The 24,018-nt window shown below is 44.0% G+C and overlaps 1 protein-coding gene across 1 annotated transcript in view; it reads right to left on the bottom strand.

Moving 5' to 3' along the window:
* Nucleotides 1–24,018, bottom strand: part of DOCK5 (dedicator of cytokinesis 5) — a 148,050-nt gene that overhangs the window by 118,504 nt on the left and 5,528 nt on the right. The window contains exons 2-4 of the mRNA XM_015565723.1: nt 10,938–10,978; nt 7,376–7,431; nt 5,497–5,593 (exon numbers count right to left, since the gene is read on the bottom strand). Of these exons, the coding sequence (XP_015421209.1) occupies nt 5,497–5,593; nt 7,376–7,431; nt 10,938–10,978 (194 nt within the window). The remainder of the gene's footprint in view (nt 1–5,496; nt 5,594–7,375; nt 7,432–10,937; nt 10,979–24,018) is intronic.

Consider the following 24,018-nt stretch of genomic DNA (forward strand, 5'->3'; position numbering starts at 1 on the left):
AAGTCCAGCCCATTGGCTCTCCTTTCCAGGGCTGGCAAAACTGCAAAATCCCGAGAGGCAGCGGAGAAAAATGGATTGCGTACTTCAAGCCATCCATCCACCTGAACCAGTTAGGTCCCTATAGGGCTGGAAGGGACCCCAAGCTGGAGGGACCCCTTTAACGGACCTCAGGGCTAGATCCCACAGTGCCATCCATTCTAACCTGGGTCATCCCACAGTGCTGTCAGGGGGTAATCAGGGCTGCCCATTTTAAAGACAAGTGCCAGGCACTGTCCCAGGAGTTCTACACAGATTAGCCTATTGAATTCTTACAGCAAATTTGCAAGGCCTGTGCAGTATGTAATTACCACCCGAAGTGAGGAAATTAACTTAGGAGGTCAAAGGACTCGTCTCAGGCTATAGGCTCATCCAGTGGCTGAGCCTGAACCCAAAGCCCTGCCTTCAGAACCTGCGCTCTTTCTGTTGCGGTTGGTTTGTTGCGGTAATTGTTACGGGGTTCGCTCCTTTTTGTGAATATAAAAGTACATACCAAGCAAGGGAGCAAGCCAGAATTAAGAACTGGCCGCCTGTCTGACACCAGTGTCCACAGTTTTGCCATTTCACAGGCCACCACCTCCTCCTTCACAGTTTCCTTCTTTTCTGATCAACTACTAAAAGCACATGCAGTAAAACAGGATCCAACCAAGGCTAAGCAGTGCAGGCCAGGCGCCTGGGAAAAGGCTGCCAGTCTGCACTCTGCATTCCTTTCTGAAATGACCTGTGCCTCCTGCACTTGAACCTGAACAAAGGAGGCTCCCTATCTATGGAGAGAAACAGCCTGGTTACTGAGTGCTCAAGGTCACTCCGCCTAAGACGATAACACATGGAGAGGAAGTGGCCTTGGATAAAGGCAGTGTACACAAGGGAGCTTCAGAGTCTCCCAGTCAGATCAGAGGGACACCGGCCAAGGCTGCCCAGTGGGAGGGCCGCCAGAGCTGCTACTGTTTCCAGCAACAGCAGCATCAAGGGTCACGTGCTCACGCTGCAGAGTCCTTGGTCTGCCTCTACAATGACTTTGCAGGCATCACTTCTTTTCATACCTCAAACTCTATGGAGTCAACAAGGCAGATTTTATATCATTTTACAGAAGAGCAAAATCCAGCAGACAACTGGGGACCTTGAGGGGCCTGCCCAAGACCAAAAGGCCAGTTAGGGCACGGCCTGGATGAGAAACCAAGCTTCCCAATTTCTAGTCCTGTGTCTGTCCCCTACAACTTGGCCAACCAGGAAAAATGGGAAAAATAATACTAATGTAACAAAATGGAACAGAAGGAAGATGGGGTTCCTTGGTTAATGGTGGATGGACCTTTCTTCTTTCTATTTTAGATGAATGGGTTCCTCTCATTTCAGCATAAGAACTCCCCTCCCTTTCAAAATATTTATGGTTATTTCACAAGATTACAGGATAGCTGCTAAAAGCGAATCACAGGTGTTCAGGTGACTCTCTAAAAGTGAATCTCTCCTGTCCAGCACAACTGCCCCTGTTTACACGGCGAGGCCGAGTCTGGTTAACGGAACGCATCTTCCTCTCAGGTAAGACGCTGGGTCTACAACAAGCATATCAAACTTGCGGGCCACAACGAATATTTCTGTGGCCCAGGCGATATAACGGTATGTAAGAAATTTTTTAATAAAAAAATTCGTCACTTGATTTTTACAATACCATTATACATAATTATTAATAACGAACTACAGCGTTCCCTAATGACTGATCACTATAATCGTGTTGCATTCATTTCCCTTACTCGCCTACGCACAGGGGCACCATTGCTCTCCACTAATACTAGCAGGGAATATTTCAGCAGCTGACTGCCACGTAGTCTTGTACTGACTTGTGTGGTGTGCACAACAGGAAATATTTCACTTTCGGCGAACAAGAAAAATAGGTTTATTTGCATTACGCTTATTAATTTGTGCAGTTATTCATTATCTGGTAAGTTAATGTTCAAGAAAAAATATTAATTTTTATTAAAATGTTCTATTATTTTATGTTAACGACTAGAGGCCCAATGCACATATTTGTACACAGGTGGGGTCCAGCTGGCTATCCCGATTGGGGGGGGGGTCAAGGGGGGTCCAGCTGGGGGAAGGGGCCGTGGGCGGTTGGCCAGCTTCCCGGTTGAACTCCCAGTCAAGGGGACAATTTGCTTATTAGCCTTTTATTATATAGGATTACTCATTTATTTCAGCCCTTTGTATTCAGCATGTCTCTATCGAAATAAACCTATGTTTCTATGAAAATTAAAACTTTTGTTTTTTGGCGACTCACATAAACCTAAACCTTGTTTATTTGGCCCGTGTTAGCCTTTGAGTTTGACATGCTTGGTCTACATCAGTTCTTCGTGAACTTAGACCTGGAACAGAACTAGGCAATGTGGAGGTTCTAAGGTACCACAGGTTGGAGGCAAACAGAATGCACGGCTCATCATCTGTGACAGGAAATGCACGAGAGAAATAAGTATTGATATAGATGAGAAAAATCTGTCTTTATCATTACCCAGGCTGAAGGAACTCACACACAGAATCAGAACACAGAAACATGGAAAAAAGTGTGCACGGTGGGGGGAGGGGGAGTTGGTGGTGGTAAAAACTACAGATTTTGGTTCCTTTACTTTTTCCCAGTGAAGCATAATATTTGAGGTTTTCCCTTTGACACACAAATTTTTGAGAAAGAAGTTTAGAAATTCTGTCTAAAGTGACCCATCAATGTTTAGGAAGGAACAAGGGAAAAACAGAGAAAGCCATGATTTATAACAAAACCATTTGAAGTGGATTATTTTTTTTAAATAAATTTTTATTGACTTCATAGAGGAAGGGAGAGGAAGAGAGAGATAGAAACATCAATGATGAGAGAGTACCACGGACCAGCTGCCTCCTGCACGCCCCTCACTGGGGATCAAGCCCGCAACCCGGGCCTGTCACACACTGGGGACGGAGTCCACAACCCAGACATGTGCCCTGACCGGGAATTGAACTGTGACCTCCTGGTTCATAGGTCCACGCTCAACCACTGACCCATGCTGGCTGGGGGAAGTAGATTATTTCTTAATGGTGATCGCACATCAAAAGCAGAAGCAGACTGCTCAACCCTATCAGTTGATTAGGTTCCCACAATGAATGTATTTTAGTCAACCAATAGCAGCTGTAAGACATTTTAAAAATATTCCCAAAGAACAAAATAATTATTTTAATAGGTGTCAAAATTATGATGAAAAATGTGCTACCCTCTGACAGGAGATGGATTTTTTTAAAACTTAGAACCCAATTCTGTTATTAAATAGTGGAACACCCACATAAGAAATCCCAAACCTGAGCCCACTGCCGTTTAACTGCTAAGGGATTTGGACGCCCAAATATATGAATCATACTTCTTCCTCCCTGGTTCCCTTATTCTTGCCGGGAGCCGGTCCATCCTTGCTGTTTCAAGGGACCTGGCATATATGGCATACTGTTCTTAATATGTTTGGTCACCTTCTTGGCACTATGTGTTTTAATCAAGGGCACCTCTCTGAGAAAGGTTGTTTCCCCAGGTAGGGATTTTCCCCTGAAGTTAGGGAGGGAATAAAACCTCTTAACTGCCAGGCGGGGACAGAACCTACACAGAACCTAGAACTTCGCTGGAGAGAACATGGCAAAAGATCCTGGACTGAACCTGACTACAGAAATTGGCAAGAGAACCCGGCTACAGAACCTGGCGACCGAACCTGGCTGGAGAACCTAAACTGAACCTGGCTGGAGAACCTAGCAAGAGAACATGGACACAGAACTTGGCTGGAGATTGTGGCTAGAGATCCTGGCAAGGCTGCTGATCAACTGAACGCTGTCTCCATGTCATTCCTTCTTTGCCGACTCCGTCCACACCTTTGGGGACCCCTGGACCTGCTGGGGTTGGACCCCGGCATATTCTCATTTCAAGAGTAGACTTGGCACAATTACCTGTGGACGTGTGGAGGTCAGAGATAATAAACTCAGCTGTGTTTTAGCAAGAGGAAAAGTCTACCACATTCACCCTTGTACATTCCACCTTCAAAAAAAACCTTTTCTCTGGTACTTACTATCTAATACATTTCACCACTCACTGATTTTCAGAAACTCTATGTTAAGGAACTATCTGATGTCTACATCATTTCTCATCTATCAAACTTATTCCATCCACCACTAACCAATCAATTAACCAGAACTAGAGAGTGTTATCAGTAGAAATATAAGATGATGGACGTAGGCCAAAGGGGATTACTAAAACAGCATCTCTATTCTCCTGGGGCTTGTGATTTAAGAACGTACAGGTTAGCTCTCTCCTCAATGAAACATAAAACGATCAAAATTTTACTTGCATTACAAGGCAGTATGCCCAAAGGACCAGATGATGGGTTCAGCTATAAGTGCTCCTATAGTCCAGAAGGAAACGTATGGATTAGTGTCTTTAGAAGACAGATTATGAAGAAGAAACTTGGCTTAAACTTGGCCTTGAAGGATGGGCAGGCAGAGAAAAATCTTGTGGTTTTCCACCAAAGGGGTTGGTGATTTCTGCTGCTGTGATCCACCCTGAGAAACAACAGCCCTGGGTGGAAACGAAGTACCTTACAGGAACTCTTAGAATTATGCCAGAGTGCGTTTTTGATTATTGTCTCTTCATGGTCGAGAGTGATGTGTTCCCAGTAACTTATAAGATTGGCTTTTGAGTCAAAATGAAGAATCAACACGTGACTGAAAAACAATCTAGATTTAAAAAAAAGCCACATAAAGGAAGGAGAATGGCCCCAGGCCACCTAGTGGAGTGTGGTCCCTGGATGAACTCATTCTCCCTGGAGAACAAGAGAAGCACGTTTCCGGGAATTCCGGCCAGCCAGGGAAGGCTGAAGATGCCTCCAGAGACAAGACCTAGCAATGCTTATCCACGAGGCCACTGGGAAAGAAGGAACCTTAGAAAACAGTGTGTGTATATTTTGATGTCGTGAAAAGCACATTCTAAAGCGGATACAGGGACAAGCTTGCTGCTGACGGACTTTGAACATTCTTGGCCTCTTGCAAGATAGCTGTTCCTGGTGTTCAATAGATGCAGAGGTTAACAGAATGGCCCAGTTTCCTCACTGATAAGCTGGTCATAATTGCACCTACTTCATAGGAGCCTTGTAGGATGAATAATAGTTCCTGGCACTTAGGACTATGCAAGTGTTTGCAGTTGTTATCCTCATTACTTTACCATCGGCCTGGTGTCAGCTGAGAAAAGCCTGAACTAATGATTATATCCACTTCCTCCACCCCCGTATCACCAATGCCCCTGCTCTGGGGAATGGGAACCTGCTGGTTATCAACCATTGCACGGTCCGGGCAAGATGCACCCAGTCCCCCAGACTAACACGTGGCTGGCCCCTGCAGAGGACGGCCTTGCAGCAGGACAGACAGGCTGAGACCCAGGAGTAACGCCACCAGCTCCGAGCCGAGGGGAAAACTCACCACGTAGAGCTTCCGCCAGATGACAGCCCATTCTCGCAGCGTGGCCGTGAGCTCCTGCACCAGCGGGAGCTCCCCGGGAATCACGGTCTCGTTCTGCCTAAAGAGAACCAGACAAACGCCCGCATTACTCCAAGCTGACTGTCACTGCTCTTCTGGACAGAGGTCAGAGTCCCCAGAGCTCAGAGATGGAAATGGGGCTGGTTGGGCTTGAAACAAAGCAAAACTTGCCCACTGCGGGAAGTTTGTGTAGGAAACTGTCATACCTAAGCACCTGAGAAAAGAGAAGGAGCAGAGAACACCGCAGTTCTAAAAATGAACTCATCTTCTAGCAAAGCAATGGACTCCTAGCCCAGTCTCAACTTCTCCATTTTGCATCTATCTCTATGGGAGCCTCAATCACTGAGCCAGGCTGTCTCCAGCGATTACTGGGAAGGGAAGCCAAAATCCAGTATTTTGGCTGTGTCGGCCAAGCATCCGCTTCTGTAGGGAGGGTGGACAGAGAAGCGCACGCACAGGGTCCTGGGGCCTGTAACCTCACACAGACTGCTGGCAGGCAGCGGGCAGTGCTGTTTTCTGGAATGGGACTAGGTTCTCTCCTCATCTGCTGCCTTACAGCACAGAAAATGTATCCGTACCAAACTCCTCTGACTCACAGGGGACTTAGGACAAGGTAGGCCTGGCATTCAGTCACATAAATCCTCTCTGGCATTTTTATGATTAGCAAACAGAGAAAAGGAGAGAGTGAGAGCAAGCAAATGAGTGGGGATTTGTGAGACTTTAATAAAAATACAGGATGCCCCGTTAAGTCTGAATTTCAGATTGATTCAATTACCTTTTTTAGCATGTCTCATGAAATATCTGGACACACTATAAAAATTTACTGTTGTTACCCGAATCTCAGATTTACTGAGCATCCTGCATTTTACACGGCAACTCCAATTAGAGGGAGTGCCCTCCACCCCACCTTTGCGCCCACAGGGCTGTAGCAGTGACACAGGAGGTTGCCCAGGAGTGGCCCTCTGGGAATAAGATTGTCCAGGAGGGCTGGGTGTCCATATTCAGCTTCTGAGGAGTCCAGTGTATTTGGACATGTCTCCACCTCCTGTCTCTAATACAAGGAGGCAGAATTTATGACTGAGAATGTTTGGCAGCCTTGAGTCTATGGCCCATTCTACTCAGTATCAGCCCAGGGACCCGTCTGCCTCGGGCACTCCTGGTTCCCTCAACTCCCCTGCTGTGGGCTCACCAACTACCTGACCTCTCCCCCACTTCAGGCTGGGTGTCTCACTCCTCATAACTGCCAGAGGCAGGAATTTCCAGGACAAACAGAAAGGTGAACAAGAAAATAGCTGAACATGAAGTTTACTGTAGAGCACATCCATGCACGTTATTTCATAATTTCTCATCAAGCTCGTGACCCACATCGGGCCAGATTTGTTTCCCAAGCCCGCGGTGGCCTGAGGCTGGTGGACTGGTCCAAGATTCAGGGCTGACTAGTGCAGGCGTTAGCTTGCTCATCTGTCTCCCAGAGTTCCCAAAAGGGGTCTCAGATATTATCAGCAAAGGAGTGTCAAACGTTAACCTGTGTGCACACATGCACATGCAATCGGTGAACAGGCAGTGCAAGATGAAGGTAAAGACCCCCTATTCTTTCACCACCTGTCTTTTCTGTCCTTGGGAAGGATTCCAGGGAGGAACAATTATAAGAACAGAAGACAGAATAAACAATTGTGCCAGGAAAATGTGTTTTATTTATTTCTCTCATCTGAGAAGTCGAATTAATGAGTCGAGAGAAATCATGTACTAGTTCGTGAGGCATTCTGCAATGGTAATTTTACATCTTTATCATTTTTTTAGAGTCTTCCCAAATGGAACTTACCCTCGGTCTTCCACAGTTGCCTCTTTCAAATGGATATACGTCTCAGGGAAAATCCCCTACAGAGAGAAGAACTTTGGTTACATGGCCATAGAAATCTCAGCCCAGAGGAAAGCACGGACGGCAGCGAGAATGAATGGAGGGGCGGGAGGAGTCCTGGACAGTAGCTGCTGTTTGCAGCAATCCCAGTGAGGCTACCTAAGTGAAATCACAGCTGAAACACTGAAAAGGCATCAATGAAGACTTGGCTTCAGAGAGCTTAAGATAAATGCTTCGTGAATAAACAAGGAAACATGCCCAGGCGGGCTCAGAGCTGCAGTAGTTGAGAGGATTTTAACAGTGAGATTCTAAATCCCATCAGACCCTACATGCCATGAGATGATCCCCTTTAAAGGATTTCACATAATTAGTGAGACGGAGGGCTTTGTATGTTGTGGCCCATAACATTATTGTAATCTTCCAAAGTGATTCCGCTCAGCACTTTCACTTTAACCAAATGTGCCCCAAATCAATTAGTGCTGGTTATCTGGTTATTTTTAGCACTTCCCAGTCTCAAATTGCTCTCCGTTCTACACACTTAGGAGGCAGTTCTACACCAGTACTGTGGCACACAAAGGCCTAAAAGAAGGACTAGAAGCTGGTCAGTGGAAACCGAAGAAACGAAGATCAAATCGAAGCAACAGGAAGCGAGCCATGGATGTCTGTTTCCTTCCATGGCAAAAGCTGCTGTTGTTTAACTGTGAGAGACGCTCATCAATAAACAGAGAAACTGCCATCTGGAGCGGGCATTGTGGTTCTTTGTTTTATGGTATTTTGCATGCTGCGCCAGGAGAAGTAAGAGAAGAGCCTGTTTAACAGGCACCATGGCTCCACTGCTCTTAGCCCCGTGTCTACAAAAGTCAGTGTAGCCCATCCCACGGCAGGGGTGGCTCACCACAAATGTGGCAGAGGGACATCTTGCTGTCTGGGGGACTGGGTCAAAGATTCCTGTGTACCCAGAGATCCTCAATCCATTCAGAGACAGAAAACGAGTGAACCTCAACCGGCGTCGGTTGTGTGTCTAATTTGTGTGTCTAATAACTTTATGGTATGTATATTTTACAATAAAAATCTGTCCAGAACTCATTAAGAAAGTAGAGTACTGGATAAGGATGAACCACTTGAAGTAGTAGTTATAAAGAGGCATATTTGGAGGTTAAATTAAGATGTAACACCGCTAGTTCCAAGGACTACCCTTGCAGAAGATTTTTCAGATCAAGAAGGTAAAGGACCAATTGCAATTCTCATGCATTCATAATCTGATAACTAGTTTCCTCTTAATAACTGGGAGAAGTCCAAGATAGAAGCATTTGTAATAGAAACAAACACTGACTCGTGTTGTGACACTGATTCGTTATATTGGGTCTACAGGTACGATGGTTTTCAGAGTAAGAGAATATTTATTTTGTTGTATTACCATCACAATGTTATTTGTAGGCATCTTCCTCTATGACAGCGTAAGTCCACTTACGGACAGTTAAGTGCTCAGATAAACCAGAGGCTTGTAGAACCTGTCCGATGCCATTACGACACACTATGGACCTGGGTAACATAGTTCTGATTGACAGCCCATCTCTCATTGTTGCTTTTCCTTTCTCAGTGTAAACTGCTCACTTGAGTGTAAAAAAAAATAAGATTCTCCAGACACTGCCCTTATCCACACTTTCACCATCCTGCCAGGATCAATATCTGTTTCTACAAAGGCCTGGTTTCTTCCATTTGTGAAACCACACGCTCATTTTATCACCACTCTAAACGGCCATGTCTGCTTGTAAATGACACCAAAAATTTCCATTAAAATTACAGGCCTTTCAAATAGCGTTCCCCTAAGACTGGCAAACGAAGAAGAAAACAACATTAGGAGGCATTTCAAATAGATGTCTTAATGAAGGGGTGTCAAAAGTTGAGCATAATTCATGACAACTGACTTTAAATCCCCTGTTTTTCCTGGATCTCCCCACAAGGAAGATATTTCAACTTAACAACCAATGAACAAATGCACAGCCTTTGTGTGTCCTATCATGCTGTTGAATCACAAAGTTTAATTATCAAGAACTAAGAGAAGCCCTTCCTAAAATAATCCTCCTATAAGGTGAGATTTAAAGTTTAAAGAGTGTTTTAAGAAAATACATTAAAACCACCTTCAGAACTTGTCCTTTAGATCCTAGAGTGGCACCCCATCTATCCACATTTCAAAGCAGATAATAAAGGCACAAGCTAGATGGGTTCTGATCTATTAGAAAGTCATAGGATGCCTCAGAAACCAAAGTCGTGCCCGGCCAGTTTGGCTCAGTGGTTGATTGTCAACCTATGAACCAGGAGGTCAGAGTTCGATTTCTGGTCAAGGCACATGCCTGGTTGCAGGCTCGATCCCCAATAGGGGGTGTGCAGGAGGCAGCCAATCAATGATTCTCTCTCATCACTGACGTTTCTATCTCTCTCCCTCTCCCTTCCTCCCTCTGATATCAATAAAAAAAAAGAACAAAAATCAAAGTCGTTTATGCTCATGAAGGATCCTTACACTACAAACTCTGAAAGGAAAAGCTGTGGACTGGGGCCTTGTTTCAACATGAGTCACAGTCACCATTTAAAATAAAAAAATTTTGCTTGTTCTTTAAGTTCATATGATTTTATCTGAGAGCAATTTCTTTGTTCATTTATAAAATTAACTTTTTAAAGGATAGGGAATTAAGTGACATAAGTATTCTTGCCCTTTAATAAATTTAGAACTTTAAAATAATTAACTCTGATTATGCTTTAAAATAACTACCACTTCCACAGTAATGAGCAAAACAAACACTGATGAGATTAAACTCAAACCAAGAAGCAGAATGGCTGTAAAAACCAGGGACTCTGCGTAACCAGCATCCGGAAAGAAAGGTCTTGTTTAGGTCACGCCATCGTAGGTCCCTGTTTGAAGGCCCCGAGAAATTAAAGTCAGCAAGACATTAAATGAAAATAACTAAGTTATAAATGAAGGCATGTGGTACAGGCTACAATCTGTGGGTAGAAACATTCAGCACCAGGATTTGGGAAGGAATCAAAGGAGCAAAATACCAATTGAGTTGATATTCGTATTACAAGCAAACACTCCTTTATTTTGGTAGATTATTAAATTGTCAAAGTTAACGGTGTGTGTGTGTGTGTGTGTGTGTACACAGGCGAGTGCAAATACTGAGTGTGGCTGAGGAGGACTAGGTGGAGGTCTGACCAGAAAGACAGAGCCAACCACAGCAATGTCACTGTATCAGCACACTGACAAGCTTGAGGGACCGGGAGCAAGAAGCCTGCAGAGGCCGGGCGGGTCTCTGAATTCACCTCTGGGCCTTTATCCTGAGTTGGCTGATGAAAAAATGGCTGATGGTATATGCACTATTTTACCAGAGGATATGCTTTCACATCTAAAGAGCAGCCATCAAAGAGACAGCAAACTCGGTCTAGAGACAGCAGAGAGCAGATATGGGACAGACAGCACAACACGAAACTAGCAGACAGATTTACTCAAAAGTTGAATGATAAGCCATACCTTTTTAGCTTTATTTTGGAGGGTATATCCTCGGTACCAACCTGTCAAGGTATAAGAGAACACACAATCCTTTATGTTATCTGGAGTAATATAGATATTAGCAATATACATCCTCACATTCTGTTAGAACAGTAGGTGGAATCCAAGAGACAATTTACAGATAATATGCCAGATTATGCACATTTTGGTTTATTATAAAATAAAAATCTAGATCAATTTTAGAGCTTTATTCTCCTAATAACTAAAGGATTTAAAATTCATTTAGAATCATGCCTCATCTCTGCTTCTTTGGAGAAAGGATAGACAAAAAAAAAAGACAGAAGGCAACCCAACCTCTTAACACCTTCATAAATACCACAAGTTTTCGTATGAACGACTCTGGATTTTCATCAATATATATACATTCTACAAGTCACCTTATACTACTGAAACAGACATTTTGAATAATTTATATGATCTTTCTCTCCTCCCTTTCCCTCTCTCCTCTCTCTCTCTCTCTCTCTCTCTTTCTCTCTCTCTACCTCCAAGCATACGAATCACTATTATGGAACAACTTTAAATTGGGGAAACAAATCTTATATATACAAATATTTGCACTGAAACATGAAATCAATAGTAAAATATTTCAAATTAATTCTTGGCAGTGCTATAAGCATCCCCCACAGTAATAAAGGTTTTATGTATTTGCTTGATGAGGCTTTAAGAAAAGGTTTTAACTTCTTTTTCAAAATTCCAATAAATACACATATACCTATGGATGTTTTCCCACCCTCTATTTTGTAGAGAGAGTATACAATTTAATCTGTCCATAAACATAGTTTATATTAAATATTTATTGAACATCTACTGTAGGTAATTCACTGTAATAATTTTCCTTATTCCCCACGCCCATCAGGCATCCTGCTGTAAGAGGCACATATGTGTAAAGCAGCCATGAACACACAGAGAATAGATACAAGCTGTAATTGAAATAACGTTAGGTAATTGCTAATAGGGTTCTAGACCTTTCTTGTAATTTTTTCTATGTAAGATCACCAAGAAAATAGTCACACAATCTATTTTGGACATGTTACAAGTAGAATGTTGAACTTACCTTCTTTGCACATAGATTTAATAACATTTTCAAAAATTTTTAACAGTATTCAGAAATTTAATAAATTTGGCTATTGTTTTTTATACAGGGAGAAATGGAGCATTGTCCTGTGGGATCTATACGTTTGCATCAAGGCCCATGACTGAGAGAAAGATATTGAAACAGGAAATACTGCTCCCAGATTAGAAAGCCAAAGCGTGCAAGAGATCTAGACATAACACCCCGCTAAATGACACCCCGCTAAGTACACCTCCCGGGTCTCAAGAGTCTTTAGCACTGGCACATACTTGCTGGGGTCTGCTAACACATGACAATGGCTATTGCCTAAGTAAATGGTTTCAACTTCACTCTGGAATGGGGAGGGGGAGGCAAGCTGAGAAACAACAACAACAAAAAGACAGAAGGCAACCCAGCCTCCTAACACCTTCATAAATACCACAAGTTTTTGCATGAATGACTCTGGATTTTCATCCATATACATATACATTCTACAAGTCACCTTATACTGCTAAAACAGGCATTTTAAATAATTTATATGATCTCTCTCCCCGCCCCTTTCCCTCTTGAGTCTTTTCCAACCAGTTTTCTCTCTCAATGTCCTATAAAACCAAGCTGTTACAATACAGACTTCACTTCACTTTCAGAGAGCAATTTACCTGTACTTTTGTAAACAGTATTTTCGAACAGCCATTCATCACAGAATTATGCTTCCTAAACCTGTCATTTTTGAAAACCTTTTTTTTTTTTTACCTCCTCAGTCTCCTCTAGATCGTGGTAAGTATAAAACCCTTATCTAAAGGCACACAATTATCACGCTGAATTTGTAAAAGGGGACATTTTGCTTGGCATTAGGCAGCAGGAGGGTATTGCCAGAATCTAGAGTTTTAATCATATACTGTAAAGACTCCATAAATTCAATTGCTAATAACTGCAAGGGATATGGTAATAGTTCAGGTTGTCATGTGCTGCTGAGTCATCTTCAACTAGTGACGACCCTATGAATGAGTGATGCCCAGTGTCCTGCCCTAAGAAGCCCTGCTCAGCTCCTGTAGACTCGTACCCGTAGCTTCTTTTATGAAATAAACCCATTTCATATGTGGTCTTCCTCTCTTCCTGCAGCCTTCCTGTTTTTCCTTTTCCTGGCATTAGTGTCTTTTCCAAGGAACCCTGTCTTCTAATAATGAGCACAAAGTAGCACTGAAGGTTTGTCAAGAGAATGTTTGCTCATTTCTGCATTACAAACCTGGGTTGTGATATAACCAAGAACACAAGTTTTCAATCAATCCCAATGTTTAAAGCAGGATAATTATAGTTAAATATGGTTATGCGATTAGGCTTCTGAATGTATCATGATGCAAAGAGGTAGAGAAGGTATATCAATAAGCAGCTATAACCAAATGAATAAGTGATGTGAGCTGGTAGGCATCTCAGATGCTCTCTTAAGTTAGCACATTACTGAAATGAGGGGATGGCTGAGCCCAGAGGGCTACTCTTACCAACATTTAGGTGAGATGAAGTTTATAGCAACCATGGTGAACATCAAAAGTGATTCTATGCTAGGGTTGCTCTACCATTTGGGAAACCATCATTTCTGTTTTCCTGGGACTGCCCCAATACAGGAAGAATCCGTCCCCTCTGATTTGAACTATCAGAGAGTTCCTAATTCCATTGTCAGAATCACTTACTTTATCTGGTTTCTCAGATTTTCCCCATACTTCAACACTGCATCATCTGCTCCATTTCACCTCCTGTGCCAACACTTCTCTCACTTCCTGGCTCCCATATGACAGGTCCTCAGTTGGCTCTTCTCCCTTCTATACATAGTCATTCCACAAATATTTATTTATTAAACACTAACTTAGGCACCAAGGTGTAGTGGACAGCAAATGTATCATAAAGATTACATTCTAATAGCAAAAAAAGAAATACACAGATGATCTCAGATAACGACAGTGCTAAGAAGCGCTCAACCAGAGTAACATCGCAGAGGATGACTGGTGACACAGGACATCGCTTTAGATGAGGTGATCAGGGAAAGGTCACTCTGAGAAGCTGAAAGGAACCAGTCATGAAAGGGAAGAAGGTATGAAGGTGGTTAGAGGAAGGCATGATTCTCAAGCCTGACTGCCCACCAGATTCACCAGGAACTTGAAAAAGCACTGGTGCCTGCCTGGGCCACGTCCTCAAATATTCTGATTTAACTGGAATATTTGGGTGGGCCCAGGCTTAGTGCTTCTAAAAGTTCCCCTGGTGATGCTAATGTGCAGCCAGGACTGACTACCATATATCCAGGTGGAATATGGATTTTATTCCAAGTATAATGGGAAGCCAGTGGAGGGTTCGAAAGGACATCATGCCTTACGCTTTTTAAAATTTTTATTTTATTGTTGACAGTATTACAGATGTCTCCCATTTTCTCCCTCTCCGCGCCCCTCTACCCAAGCCCCGCCCCACCTCAAGCCTTCCCCAGGTTATTGTCTGTGTCCAGGGGTTATACTTATATGCATATAGGATCTTTGGTTAATCTCTTCCTGTCTCTTCCACCCCTTCCCACTGAGATCTGTTATTCTGTTCCATGCATCCATGCCTCTGATCTACTTTGTTCATCAGTTCATTTTGTTCTTTAGATTCCACAAATAAGTGAGATCATGTGATATTTGTCTTTCTCTAACTGGCTGAGTTTGCTTAGCATAATAGTATCTAGGTCCATCCATGCTGTCAAAAAGGGTAAGAGTTTCTTCTTTTTTACAGCTGCATGGGATTCCATTGTGTAAAACAATGGAATTAGCTTTTTAATCCACTCATCTACTTGGGCACTTGGGTTGTTTTCAGATCTTAGCTATTGTGGAAGCTTGGAAAGGACAGTATGCCTTACGCTTTTAAAAGATTGTGCCAGCTGCTCTGTAAGAATAAATCATGGGAAGTGAGACATAGTAGAAAGAGGAGCATCAGTGAGGAGACTAATAGGTACAGTAAAAATGAAGAGAGATAAAAAGATGTGAGACAGATTTTAAATATAATGTAGTTGTTGCTCATGATTTAGCTGAGAACAGCCATGAATAGGGGGAAGAAGGGCAAATATTCAAGGGCATTTAGATCTTGAGCTTAGGTAAACAGGTGGATAGTAGTATTCTTTGGTATAGGAAGATGGAAGAAAGGAAAATGTTGAGTAATAGAAGACAGAATCAAGAGATTTATCTTGGCCCATCTGCTTCCCTTTCTGAGCAACGGAGCCTTGAGCCATTAGGTGGGACAGGGCAACTGAGGAGTTTGCATGGGGGACTTTGAGTGGGGGACAGGGCACTGATGTGGGTTATAAGAGCAAGAACAGACGTGCAAGAAAATGTCCACATGGGAGAAGGTGTGGTAATGAAGATTGAGACTGGTTATATAATGGGAATGGATTGAATAGGAAATATATTAGGAATATTGAAAGACAGTTTTCTTACTGTCACAGAAGGAAGTTATAAGCACAGAAAGCGAAAAAAACTAGAATGAACCGTGTGATCCTGGAATGGAGCAAAGGTATCCATACGTACTCATCACTTTTAATATATCCAGACAGGTCAAAATTCACAGAAGTGCTACTCTGTATTTGTACACACAGGCATACAATCCCTAGCTCTGCTGAAGTACCTACTAGTTCTTATTTTTCTGACTCTGACACAGATGATGAATGCCTCAGAAAAGAAGCTATCTATGCCTGGCCTTGAGAGCAGCCAGTCCCGAATGAAGCAGGACAGAGGATTCCATGGGGAACGAATCCAAGAAAGAAAGAAAAAAGAGGAACAGAGAAAGTCTCTCATTTGAGACGGTAGAAGGAGATAAACACCTCTGTCAGGAAGACTGGCTATGCAGTAGAGGTGAGCCCATGGAAAACCACCACAAACAAGCCCATGGTGATCAAAATGAGAACAGCAGTGGTTTGGGGGAGGTCAGAATTGTGTGGAAGAAATCAACAGGGGACTTCCTGGGGCAAGGGAAGTGTTCTTATCGTGACTGGAGTATAAGGTGCACAGGTGCCTTCATTTGTTAAATCTCATGGGACTGTATTTCATTGCATATATTTGCACTTTTAAAAAGCCATACAGAATTTATACTCTCAACAGAACATTACAAAGTAACCACCTCAAAGTGGCATGGAATTCCATGATAATGGGTTGCTTCAGGATTACAGAATATTCTTGTTGAAACTGCCTCTGAAACCAGCGGGAGTCATGTGTGAAAAAAATCAAAGAACCATTTCTTCATTACTTTCCCTCCCAAAGACATTGTTCATCTTCATTGACCACTTTGTGCTGCAAAACTGATTCTGAATGAGTTTTGCTATTTCCGAAAGTTCACAGACTGACTCATTCAACAGAAGAGATGCTAGGACGACAAAACATGCAAGGTCTTCATCCTCCTACGTCTTATTTTCCAATGGGAAGAGAAAAACATACACAAATCAGCGCATAAGTAAAGAAGCAAAGCAAGCAATTTCATACAGGGTTCAAGTTCTGAAGGAATCAAAGGGTAACACGGGACAGAGTGGAGGTGGGGATGGGGGACTACGAAGCCTGATGGAAAATTCTCTCTGAGAAGGTACTGGGAGCTGAGGGCTCACATCGCTAATGCAGCCGTTCATTCATTATACATAAAACACTTACAGAACATCAGACACGTCTTCAAGGAGAAAGAAAATAGATCTGCAAACAATTAAATTCAAAAGGGCTTTTAAGGGCTCTGCTTGGGAACAGCCTCACACAACGGGAGGATCATGGATATGCCGCCGGCTGGTAAGGCAATCACTGAGGGGACTTCGGAGATTTTTGAACCACAAAAGCATCTTTACATGTGGAAGTCATGTAGTGGGTTTTGTAAAATCCCTCCTTATACTGCAGTTCCTAATTAGTTTCCTCTCCCCCTAATCAATAAATTAGTTTTTATTGTTGTGAAAATACATAACAAATACTTAACTATTGTAACTATTTTTAAGTGTATAGTTCAGTGGTATGACATACAGTCACATTATTCCACAACCTTAATTTTCTTTTGGTCTCCAGGAATTAAAGGTAAGAAACAGATAAGGACCCACTGTTTACACGCACCCACGATATGGGGGGGAGCGGGGCGGTGGGCAGGGGCTTGGGGGAGGCGGGGAGAAGCAGGTGTTAAATCCTGTTGTTTTCCCTTCAGTGTCATGGTCTGGTAGTTGGCTGGGTAAAGCACAGTTAATTAGGTCAAGGTCAAAGGTTCCGTCCCTTGGGGACCAGGTAACCTGTCAGGTTTCCAAGGCCAGAGCCTACCCTCCCATCCCCAGTGAGTGTCCCTCCTACCCCCCAAGCCAGGCCTGAGATCCCTCTGAGGAAAGGGAAGCAGCAGCAGCACAAGACAGAGAAAGGGCCCAGCTGCTGGATCCTCCCTGTGGGCAGCGCACTGGATGCTCACTTTCCAAAGGCACAGAGCAGCTCACTGCAGCTTTTGAAAAGGTCTAAGGCAGGAAGTAAAAGGACGCAAAGACGGTCAAAGATAAGGTTCTATTCTTTTGTACCTTTTTCCGAGACAAATCAGTCCTCCTGGTTAGTTATCTTAGCTCAGTTTTATGTCTTTGAGAAAAGCAGGTAGCTGTTGGAAGTCTGAGCTCCAAAAGAACTCACTGGAATTTAACACCCTCACTTTAAATACAGGCAGAGATGAAAGGGTTGTCCAAAGTCAATCAGCAACTATCAAAGCTGGCGATGCAAACGCAGGTGTCCTACCAGCCAGCTCCTCTCTCTTTTCCTGCCCCAGTTGCCTCCAGGGCCATGCCTGGGACAGTGGCTGGAACCCGGGCACTGCCTCTCTCAGGGGCAGGAAGGCGTGGCCCCGGGATCCCACCAACAGAAACCACGGGCACCAGCACACCAAGTAAGTGGGAAGGACATGTGGTTTCTGTCTTTGACTTTCTTTCTTGGACAAACAACAAAGAGAGCCAAGGTTCCTCCTGGTGGCCTACCAGAGAAGGTGACGTGGGAGACCTCCTCAGAGGGACCTGGTCCAGGTGGGATGGGGGTAGAGGCGACACATCCAAATGTTGCCTGCAAAACCAGGGAACCCCTCTGACTTCACAGACACTTCCCTCTCATCTAATCAACACCATCACTCTCATTAGCCAATTCCCTTTATATTTTCTGCATTTGGCTTTTAAAAAACCTTTTAAAGCAAAGTAGCCCTGTCTAAAAAAAAAAAATCAGTCCTTGCTTCTGGCTCTAATTTCCCTCTTCCGTCTCCCTTTGGCTAACTTACCCAATGAGGTCCAGAAAGCTGAAATGAAAAAGTGCAGCATGTGGTGTTATCAGCCCTAGCAATGAACCTGCTGCTGCTCACCCTTCTATGGGCTTCGTTGTCATCAGCACCAACTTACAGGACGGGTGGGAACGGGGTGCAGGTCGGTGAGTGATGAATCAATGAGTCAAGCACCATAGATCGAAGGAAACCACTTTCATAAGGAACTGTGCTGGCTCTGTGGGCCTCAAGGTGTTTGAGGACATAATAAACCCCCCGCCCTGACCTGGAAGAACTTGTAATCTAATTGCGGCCAGTTCCCTTTATATTTTCTGCATTCGGCTTTAAAAAAACCTTTTAAAACAAAGTAGCCCTGTCTAAAAAAAAAATCAGTCTTTGCTTCTGGCTCTAATTTCCCTCTTCCGCATCCCTTTGGCTAACTTACCCAATGAGGTCCAGAAAGCTGAAATGAAAAAGTGCAGCATGTGGTGTTATCAGCCCTAGCAATGAACAGCCAATTCCCTTTATATTTTCTGCATTTGGCTTTTAAAAAACCTTTTAAAGCAAAGTAGCCCTGTCTAAAAAAAAAAAATCAGTCCTTGCTTCTGGCTCTAATTTCCCTCTTCCGTCTCCCTTTGGCTAACTTACCCAATGAGGTCCAGAAAGCTGAAATGAAAAAGTGCAGCATGTGGTGTTATCAGCCCTAGCAATGAACCTGCTGCTGCTCACCCTTCTATGGGCTTCGTTGTCATCAGCACCAACTTACAGGACGGGTGGGAACGGGGTGCAGGTCGGTGAGTGATGAATCAATGAGTCAAGCACCATAGATCGAAGGAAGCCACTTTCATAAGGAACTGTGGTGTTTGAGGGTATAATAAACCCCACGCCCTGACCTGGAAGAACTTGTAATCTAATTGCTAGTGGAACAGAGAGACACGGGTGGAGTGGGGAGACACCAGCTGGCACGTCCAGCTTACCCGGATTTCTGGAATTTCAGCGCAGGCTTCTCTTTTCATAAACGTACCTACGCTCCCGAGGGCCCTGAGATTAGAGGAGAGGAAAAGGCTGCCTTAATGTCTGAAGGGAGAATGGAGGCCCCGTAAGGAAAATAACTCAACGTGTACCGAGGCTCTGGGAATAGTGCATCTTAGCTAAGAGGGCAAGTGAGGTGAGGGATGTACCCCAATGCAACACTCAACATTGTCCCCAAGGACCCTTCTGTCCTGGTCACTCAGAAACTTGCTTCAAGTTCCTCAATGGAACGCATCCTCAAAATGAAAGAGTGGAGCTATACCTTAGGGCTCTAAACATGAACCACTGGATCCCCCTTTGAGGACTGAGACACTCAGGGGTGGAGAGACGCTGTCAGGGACCTGACAAGACCAACAGTGGCAGAAGCAGAGGTGGAGCCCAGGAGTGGCGACAGCAATGAGAGTCCTGGTGGCAAAAGAGGAGAAGCAAGAAGGTGAATATGAACCTTCCGAGTGTCAGAGCCAAAGATCACTGGGTTCAACTCGAGTGCCCTCTTTCCCAACACAGGTAGGCAGGCACGATCGGGGACACGAACTGGACATTCGCTCCACACACACCGGTGGGAAGAGGGTTGGGGGAGTCAAAGACCCCACCAGAGACCTCTCTGTTTATTGTGTCCTCCCTGACCTCCTGCCAGACCGAAGGGGCTTGGGCAACCTACTGGTACCAGAAGTCCACTGCCTCAGTGTTCTTACCCGGAGTGGGTGGGCTGGGGGAGGGACCAATATCCCTGGGTGCAGGGAATGATTTGGCTACGCCCCCTAGATCAGACATGCCTACCTGCTTGGGCAAAGTCAGCTGTTGAAAACAGGCAGGGGAGGCAGGTGTGTGTGGAGGGCCGGTGAGGCATCTGGGGGTGAAGTGAGCTCAAGTATGCCCAGTGGAGGGCAGCAAAGAGCCAACTGGCCAGGGCTACCAGCTTGTGTGGAAGAGCTGGGTGGGGGTTGGAGGGCTTAAGTTCAGGAAGAGCTCGCCCCCACAGAAACACATGTAGGGTGGTGGGAAACTCATCTGGCAGCTGTTTAGAAAGCAAAAGAAGTGCACCCCTTTGGAAAACCGTATGCTGTGTGCAAACAGAAGTGTCATTTCCTCAAAGGCCTTGCCACGTGAAAGTATGCTCTACACTTGGATTCCCGGGACCCTGGTGGGAATCCCGGCTCTACACTCACTAGCCACGTGGACATCTTCAAGTTTCTTAGCGTGATTTTCACAGCTTTAAACCAGCATCAGGAACTCTGCTCTCCCGGGGTTGTAAGAGCGGAGCCCGAGTGTATGAAAGCTCTGAGCTCAATGCCAGCGTGTACGGGAGTGGAAAAGGCCAGGCAGACTTGGAAATGAAGTGTCCAAGGATAGTCAGGGACTATCCTCCTCCAGGGCCGTCCCCGTGCTCCTAGGCTGACGACAGCAGGAGACTATTCGGAGTTCTCTTTCTTTTGTTTTCTGAGGATGTCTGCCCCTGGAAGAAGCAGCAGACCCTGTCTAAATTATTCTTAAATTGCAGATGACCAAAGCTGAAGCTACAAAAGCAGTTGCGTACCATGCTGGGAGCGAGCCTCAGTCCAAAGTCCAAGCACCTGATAAGACATACATTTATTTTCCAGCAGAATAAGTCCCATGACCCAAGAAAACGGCAGAGAAGATGACTATGGAAAAGAGAACCAAAAAAGTAGAAGAATGAACTTGGGTGACCAAAAAACCATGTGACAGTGGCTGGAAAAATTGAGAAACATGGTCCTGAGTAACCCAGGGCCCGAGAGGAGACAGAAAAGAGACCTCAAACGTTCCCAAAATAGGATATTCTAAGGCCTGACTTAATATTCAGTGGGCAGTGAATCTGACAGGAAGACTAATTAAAAAATAAAATCCCCCCCACCCTTTCCCATTCAGTTCCAATACAGTATCAGTCTTACGCCTGCACCGGTGAATTTAGTGTTAATTGTTCCTGCCATTTAGAAGAAGGATTAAATTGACAGGTACAGTTGTTTGAAATCTTACATTCCTACTGTCAAAGTTAAATGCTCACACATTTAATATTCTTGTTCCAATAACAAACACTGGGGACAGTGTGCAGAAAATAAGGGTTAGACTAATAAATAATCCTTCTTAACAAGGACCTTTCCTCCCTGGCCCTGTCCATCCCTCCGTGCAGCCCAAGATACACGTGGAGGTGAGGCAGGAGAAAGACTCAGGTCTCTGTATGCCCGAGACCCAGGTGCAGCACACGCATTTTTTCTGGCAGCGTTTTCTGCTCCTATAACACTTTCTGTTGAATGATTTGCTTCCGTGGGTTGAATAAAATGGAGGCACTCTGGCATAATTAATATTTATGATGCATAAGCATCCTTATAGGCTTTTACAGATCATAAGTGACTTTTATCACTATGAGCAAAGCCCAGGCATACCTTTAGCCTACTCTCTCCAGGTATAAGCAAGAGAAGTATTTTATTCAGATTTGCCCTCAGTCAATTTTGAACTTGCCTCTAGGACTTTCTTCTTACATTAATCCTTAACTGAGTCGCACACAAACCCGCAATGATTTGACATGCTATGTTTCATAATGGGGATACGATACTGAAGACATTTTTGGTAGAAGTTACACACCAAATTATGTGAATGGCCCAGCATCTGGGGTGAGCACAGCTATAAGTGGGCATGGATGTTCACGGGATGGAAGGAGCCTGCCCATCACTTTGCTCCCTCCAAACCCCTGATTCCACTTAGATCCTTTGGAGCCCATAAGGGATCTAAGCTTATGCGACACCATAAGCTCAGGAGAACATTCCTCCAGAACTTCGCAAGTGCATCTCTGCTTTTGGGCTGAGCCCAAAGGGGCCCAGTCCAAGTAGCGGTTCATGACAGTCACTGAATGACAGTACCACTCACAAAGGGATCCCGGCCCTATCCGAGAAGATCCCATACATGCCTACAGGTGAGTAACATAAACTTTGAAGATGGAATTTTAGAAGCACGTGCAAATACATCTCGAAAGAAAAAGATAGAAGGCATTTTCTTTTTGATAAAATTAAATCTGAGATGACACTTTCCCCAGACTCTACTTTTTAATTAACTTTTCTTGTGAAAACACTCCTACTGCCACACACAACTTTTGAAAAAACACATCTCAGGGACATATGTCCCCAGCAGTAGTCACTGACAAGCGGTACTTAAGGTGAAGGTCAAACAGATGTGGGAAGTGACCGGCAGACTCAACAAAATGCCACCTGGCCTAATCTGCTCTCTAGGCTGGTGCCAAAATGTTTGCACGCAGTCCCTGCCATAAAAGCCAAGCTGTTGGGCTCAGCGCCATTTATATTTGTGAAAGGTGGTTGTTTTTATGACTAGAGCATGGGGAGACTAGATTCTGAATTACAATCAACTTCCAATTATCTTGACTAGTGGTGTAACAATGGTAAATGAAAGTGACACTTTGAATGCCTTATTTCAGCTATAACACACACTTTTGCACATGCTAAGAACTGATTTTTAAAAATCAATTTAGACTTTCTTTGTCTCTCACTCACCTATGACCAATGGGCCTTGCTGACCAAACAGAGAAGGAACTGGATAGAAAAGAGGAACAATTAGAGCTACCGGGTTGACTAATTATTACACAGGATATGGTAGGATGTGACAATCCATCTTCTCAAATCAGACATTCTCCAAGAATTGGATGAGACTGTACTGTATCTCTGTATCTATGAGTTTGTTTCTGTTTTGTACATGGCCCCATGCAGAGTCCTATTACATCTCCAAAAGATACTTATTAAGGCACTGCTTGAAGAAAATCTTTAAATGCACTCTCTTCTTATTTTATGCCTCTGTTATAAAGTTTTGTCAGCCATGGAGCCAAAATTTGGTATAGCTTTACCTAGCTGTCATAATACTGTCCTCTATACTTACTAAAGAAAGCATGTTTTATAAAATGAGAGGTAAGCCCTCGCCTGTTGGGCTCAGTGGATAGAGTGTTGGCCCTCAGACTGAAGGTCCTGGATTTGAGTCCAGTCAAGGGCACATACCTCAGTTGCAGGCTGGATCCCTGGCCCTAGTCAAAGCGTGAGACAACCAATCAATGTGTCTCTCTCACATCTTTGCCTCTCCCCTTCCCTTCCACATTCTCTAAAAATCAATGGAAAAATATTCTGGGATGAGGATTAATGACAAAAAGACCAGAGTCATGTCCAGCTCAAGCCATAATCCATTTTTATTCCTTTGCAGATTGTAAGGGGGTGAATTTCTTGATCCAAGTGCATTTTAAAACTGGCCTCACTCCATAGAGAAGATATAACTTTGGTCGATTGGGGACCTCCTATATGTACACAAATGCTTCTTTTTATTTCTTTCAACTTTTCAGGATTGCCCATTTCCTCTGGTTCCAATCCCACCATCTGTGCTATCCTTTGAAATAATATAAAATGTTTTGCTGTGCCTGTCTCTGTAGAGCTTGGAACGCCTTTGAGACATTATCTCACTTTGTTATTTCCAATGGGGCCAACTGTGTTGTGTTTACCCCAGAGATCACTGTTAACATCAGCCACTCTCTCGAACTTGAGTGGCTTATAGAGCTAAAATGAATTAACCAATGGATGTGAGTCAGATGCAGGAACCCAGTCTCCACTGGTGGAACAACAGACCTTCGGCGTAAAATCATGGTACCTAGACTTTGGTTAATCACAGGACAGCAGGGATGCTGAAATCCTGCTTTTCAAAGCA

Source organism: Myotis davidii, unplaced genomic scaffold (genome assembly GCF_000327345.1).
Source record: "Myotis davidii unplaced genomic scaffold, ASM32734v1 scaffold502, whole genome shotgun sequence".
Lineage (NCBI taxonomy): Eukaryota > Metazoa > Chordata > Mammalia > Chiroptera > Vespertilionidae > Myotis > Myotis davidii.